The sequence below is a fragment of the Dipodomys ordii genome, unplaced genomic scaffold (assembly GCF_000151885.1).
Source record: "Dipodomys ordii isolate 6190 unplaced genomic scaffold, Dord_2.0 Scaffold51, whole genome shotgun sequence".
Classification (NCBI taxonomy): domain Eukaryota; kingdom Metazoa; phylum Chordata; class Mammalia; order Rodentia; family Heteromyidae; genus Dipodomys; species Dipodomys ordii.
In genome coordinates, this window is record NW_012267267.1 from 2,086,632 (window position 1) to 2,092,469 (window position 5,838).

General features: G+C 43.0%; 1 protein-coding gene across 1 annotated transcript in view; it reads right to left on the reverse strand.

The window, feature by feature from the left end:
• Nucleotides 1–5,838, reverse strand: part of Hdac1 (histone deacetylase 1) — a 31,891-nt gene that overhangs the window by 22,879 nt on the left and 3,174 nt on the right. The window contains exon 2 of the mRNA XM_013020492.1: nt 1,746–1,858. Within this exon, the coding sequence (XP_012875946.1) occupies nt 1,746–1,858 (113 nt within the window). The remainder of the gene's footprint in view (nt 1–1,745; nt 1,859–5,838) is intronic.

A 5,838-nucleotide genomic window follows, 5' to 3' on the forward strand; every position in this document is an offset into this window, starting at 1 on the left:
GATAGTGACCAGGCCTTGAGTTCAAGCCCCAGGACCTGAAAAAAAAAAGACAAAAACTTTGGACCAGGTAAAGATCACCTGGAGCTAAGTCTATAAATTACATTGTATCGTTTCCTCTCCATTTCTTTCTCTTTCTCTCTAGGATAGTCTTGCTAAGTAGCTCAGGCTGTCCTCCACCTTCAGATCCTTAACTACAGACAGTACTTTATCTTTCAGGGTACTGGGATTAATGAGATTAGTCAGATGCTCCTACTGGCTACGTCTTTGCTCTCTAGTGTAAGAAAAGCCGCCTTTTCTATCAAAGTGGGTTGCTCAAAAGTGCCTGTTTTGCTGGATGCCAGTGGCTCATGCCTGTAATCCTAGCTACTCAGGAGGCTGAGATTGGAGGATCGAGGTTCAAAGCCAGCCCGGGCAGTAAAGTTTGTGAGACTCCTATCTCCAAGAAACCACCAGAAAACTGGAAGTGGCGCTGTGATTCAAGTGGTAGAGGGCTAGCCTTGAACTGAAGAGCTGAGGGACAGTTCCTGGGCCCAGAGTTCCTCAAGCCCCACGACCAACAACAACAACAACAAAAGATGCACCTCAGATGGTTCAAGAAAGCAGCAGAGGGTGTGTGTTTTGCCTCTATACTAAAATCTTACCTCAAAGGCTTTTTATTTATTTATTTTTTGGCCAACTCTGCCTAACCCCATCAGCTCTGCCTCTCTACATATCTATCATTAGCTCTCATTTCTTATCTACTTACTGACTTATGCGTTGCGTGGCTGTTACCTGGCAGGTATATGGATAAGAGATTCTGGCTTTATTTTTGGCAGTACTAGATACTTAAGTATCTTGTACTTGCAATGCTCCTGGCTCTTCTTTGCTATACTTACTTTTTGTATACGGTTTCTTGTTTATGCTGGGACCTATCTTATATCATGGTCCTCCTACCTCTACCTCCCCTGTAGCTGGGATTACAGGTGAGTACCACTGTGCACAGCAAGACCCTGAATCCTGACTGAATTAACTCTAGTGAGACCCACATGTAAACAAATAAATTATACTACAGTGTGAATGTGCAATGAAGACTGTACAAGAAATGGAAATAAGGGGTGAAGGAAAAGAGGAAATGTGTAATATTTTCAATATAAGAATTGTTTTGTGTGTGTGTGTGCTGGTGCTGCAGCTGGAACTCACAGCCTCCAGCTCTCACATGGCCTTTTCACTCCTGGCTGGTGCTCTGCCTCTTGAGCTATTCTATTTCTGGGTTTTTGCTGATTAATTAGAGCTAAGAATCTTGGGCAGTTTGTCTGCCTGGGCTAGCCTCAAACCTCAATCCTCATATCTCAACTTCTTCAATAGCTAGGGTACAGTGTGAGCTCCAGTTATCCATCATGCTAAGTAGTAAGAAGTTCAGGACAGGCCTGTCATTCTAAGCTAAAAGAACATAAGACAAAAAGGCAGAGGTAAGAAAGATGTGATGTTTGGAGAAAATAAAAGCAGTTCAGTGAGGAGTACACAGTGATTTCACAATGTGACTGAAAGAAGATAGAGCTAGGGAGATCAGAAAAGGTTGTATGTTCTGTACTAAGCAATTCTGGTAATCCAGGGCCAAAAGTCCAATGGCTTAAGAAGAAAAACAAAGATTTAGACTCTGCTGAACTAGAGGCCAAGTCTCTAGTTACTAGAGATTCTAGTTACTATTGTTAGAAATGGATCACGAGGTTGGGTGTCCTATAGGAATAAGGATGCCAGTAACTCACATAGATTTCCATTTTTCGGTAGAGACCGTAGTTGAGCAGCAAGTTGTGAGTCATGCGGATTCGGTGAGGCTTCATCGGGTGGCCTTGTCCATAATAGTAATTCCCAACGTCCCCTGAAAAAGAGCAACACAGTAACACGGTTGAACACACAACCCAAGAGAACCCAGGAACATTTTTATAATGAACTCCCAAAGAAACTCTTTCTGGTTTATTTCTAGTTTCCAAGATTCTCTCCCATCTTGAAGAAGGGTAAGTCCAAGCTGGGCACTGGTGGCTCATGCCTGTAATCCTAGCTACTTAGGAGGCTGAGATATGAAGATCGTGATTCAAAGCCAGCCTGGGCAGGAAAGTCTGTGAGACTCTTATCTCCAATTAACCACCATGAAACTGGAGAAGCGGTGCTGTGGCTCAAAATAGTAGAGTACTAGCTTTGCACAGAAAAAGCTCAGGAAGCCGGGCGCTGGTGGCTCACGCCTGTAATCCTAGCTACTCAGGAGGCTGAGATCTGAGGATCGCGATTCAAAGCCAGCCCGGGCAGGAAAGACCGTGAGACTCCTATCTCCAATAAACCACTAGAAAACTGGAAGTGGTGCTGTGGCTCAAGTGGTAGAGCGCTCGCCTTGAGCTGAAGAGCTTAGGGACAGTACCCAGACCAAGAGTTCAAGCCCCAGGACTGACCAAAAAAAAAAAAAAGCCCAGGGACAGTGCCTGGGTTTTCAGTTCACATTTCAAGGTGGGGAGGGGCACAAGAAAGAAAGGAAAAAAAAAAAAAAGGTGATCCTAACTGAATCAGCACAAATTAATGGCTCTAGTCGCTCACTTTATTCTGGAGCTCACAGGCACACTTGGCAGTATAGGGTGTTCTTTCCAAAGCCACTTAAGAACAGCAACTAGTAAGGTGACTCATCTCCCTATACCAGCAATTCTTTCCCAAACAGGAAATCAAATTTAACTATCACTATTCAGAAGTATTATAAGTCATTTTGCTTATGACATTGTGATGCTTTATGGTACTAAAGTACATTCACACTTTTCTTACTGCATCTTTACAGTAAAGTTGGGCAGGACTGGGAAGATTATTCTCATTTTATAGATAAGAAAACTGGAGGGGCTGGGAAGGTGGCTCAGTGGTAGAGCGCTTGCCTTGCATGCCTGAGGCCCTGGGTTCGATTCCTCAGCACCACATAAGCAAAAAGCCGGAAGTGGCATTGTGGCTCAAGTGGTAGAGCGCTAGCCTTGAGCTGAAGAGCTGAAGGACAGCGCCCAGGCCCAGAGTTCAGGCCCCACGACCAGACCCAAAAGAAAAAAAGAAAACTAGACACTGCTGGACACTGGTAGCTCTCACTTGTAATCCTGTCTACTCAAGGAGGAGATCTGAGGATCTCAGTTCAAAGCCACTCTGGGCAGGAAAGTCCAAGATACTCATCTCCAATTAACCACCAGAAAACTGGAATGGTGCTGTGGTAGCATTGAGCTGAAGAGCTGAGGGACAGCCCCGAGGCCCAGAGTTCAAGTCCCACAACTGACCCCGCCAAAAAAAAAAAAGAAACAAACAAAAAAAAAATAAACAAAAAAACCAAACATCTCAGGGACTTTCCTGCCTGGAGTTGGCTTTGAACCTCAATCCTTAGCTCTTAGCCTCCTGAGTGGCTACAACTATGGGCATGAGACTCTGGCACCTGGCTTCCAAATCATTTCTTGATCAAAATAAACGACATTTTTCCTCCATATGAAATTTATGTATAGTACTTCGTTAACTTCACTTTGTATCATTACATACTTATCTATATCCAAAAAAATGGTTACCCCTTGGAAGCAATGACTAATACACTAAAAAAAAATGAATGATCTGAATTGTGATTCAAGAGAAATTGTCTGCCCAATTATCATACAGCTAATGAATGATCTCAGAGTCAAGTCTTCTGACCCTAAATCTAGTATGCAAAAGCTACACTGGGTTTCCTATGTATCTACTTGAGCTTGAATTTAATCTTTTTTTTAAATTGTAAAAATACCTTACAGAGGGGGTCACAATTACATGGGCATGGTAATGAATACATTTCTTATCAAGCATTGTTGCCTCCTCCTTTGTTTCCCCTTCCCATCCCTTCCCATCTCCCCCCCCAAGCCAAAGTTGTAAAGTTCATTTTTCGACATAACATCTTGTACATCTCATTGTTGCAATGGGTCCACCTCTATCTCTATTTAAACAATTTGTTTTTTCCCTTCCCCTCCACAAATTATACAAACATCAAATACAATGAAAACAGGGGTTATACTGTTGGGGAGGGACATACAAAGCAACAAAGAAATCATCTTAAAAATACATTAGAAACAATTGCAAGAAAGAAAAAACAATTGAATTTAATCTTTAGAGCTCTATGAGTCTAAAGTATAGAAAGTTCCTTGAAGCCCAGTGCCGGTGGCTCACACCTGTAATCCTAGCTACTCAGGAGGCTGAGATCTGAGGATCACGGTTTAAAGCCAGCCCAGGCAAGAAAGTCCATGAAACTCTTATCTCCAATAAACCACCAGAAAACCAGAAGTGGTGCTGTAGCTCAAGTGTAGAGCGCTCGCCTTGAGCTGAAGAGCTGAGGGATAGCCCTCAGGCCCAGAGTTCAAGCCCCACCGACAAAAAAGAAAAAAAGAAAGTTCCTTGACTAAAACTGAGTGAATCACACACTTGAAGATCTCTCCAGAGGGCTAACAAGACAAAGCTTTCAAGACCCAGCAGGGAAAAGGCCTGGACTTAGATGCCTAGTACCTCCTTTGCCTATCAAGCCAGGATGCAGCCAAGGCTTAGAGCTGCAGAATTAAGATACCCTATCTAGAAGGATAAGGGTGGGTCTGGAGACACCATCCTTTCCTTAATTTTTAAGCAAGTTCCTAAAACTTTAAAAGAAAGAATTCCATTTTGTAAATTAAGTGGTTTTAATTATACACTATTTATTTTTATTTACTTATTTTTGCCAGTCCTGGGACTTGGAACTCAGGGCCTGGGCACTGTCCCTGAGCTTCTTTTTTTCAAAGTTGCCACTCTACCACCTGAGCCACAGCATAACTTCTGGCTTTTTGTTTATATGGTAGAGGAATCAAACCCAGGGCCTCATTCATGCTAGTCACTCTACCACTAAGCCATATTCCCAGCCTTATAAACTATATTATTTGTTTTATATTGTTTTTTTTGTTTGTGTTTTTCTCCTCTGTGCTGGAATCAGGGCTTGAACTCAGAGCTTTGGTGGTTAGCTGGAGATAGAATCTTAAGGACTTTTCTTCTTCAAACCACATCGTCAGATCTCATCTCAGTCACTTAAGTAGCTAGTATTACAATTGTGAGCCAAGTTTGCCCAGCTTATTTTTGTTTGTTTGTTTTTTGTGCTGTTAGGATCAAACCAAGGGCTTCCCCAATGCTAGACAAGCACTTTGCCATTGAGCTGCTATACCCTCAGCCTAATATTTTAAACTTTTTTTTTTTGCCAGTTCTGGGCCTTGAACCCTGGGTGCTGTTCTTAAGTTCCTTTTGCTCAAGGCTAGCACTCTACCACTTGAGCTTCAGCACCACTTCCAGCTTTTTCTGTGATTAATTGAAGATAAGAGTCTCATGGACTTTTCTTCCCAGGGCTGGCTTCAAACTGCACTCCTTAGCTCTCAGCCTTGAAAGTGGCTAGAATTACAGGCAAAGAGCTTTCTGATCGGGGCTCCAGTGGCTCAAGCCTATAATCCTAGCTACTCTGGAAGCTGAGATCTGACAAATGAAGTTCACAGCCAGCCCAGGCAGACAAATCTGAGACTCTTTTCTCCAACTAACTAGTAAAAAAACAAGTGTGAGCACCAGTAGTTCATGCCTGTAATCCTAGCTAGGCAGGGCAGCAAAGTCTGTGAGACTCTTAACTCTTAACTTACCACCACAAAGCCAGAAGTGGAACTGTGGCTCAAGCACTAGTCTTGAGCAGAAAAACTAAGCCAGAGTATGAGGCCCAGAGGTCAAGCCCCAGGACACACACACACACACACACACACACACACACACACACAGAAAAACTAACACACACACACACAGAAAAACTAACACACACACACACAGAAAAACTAA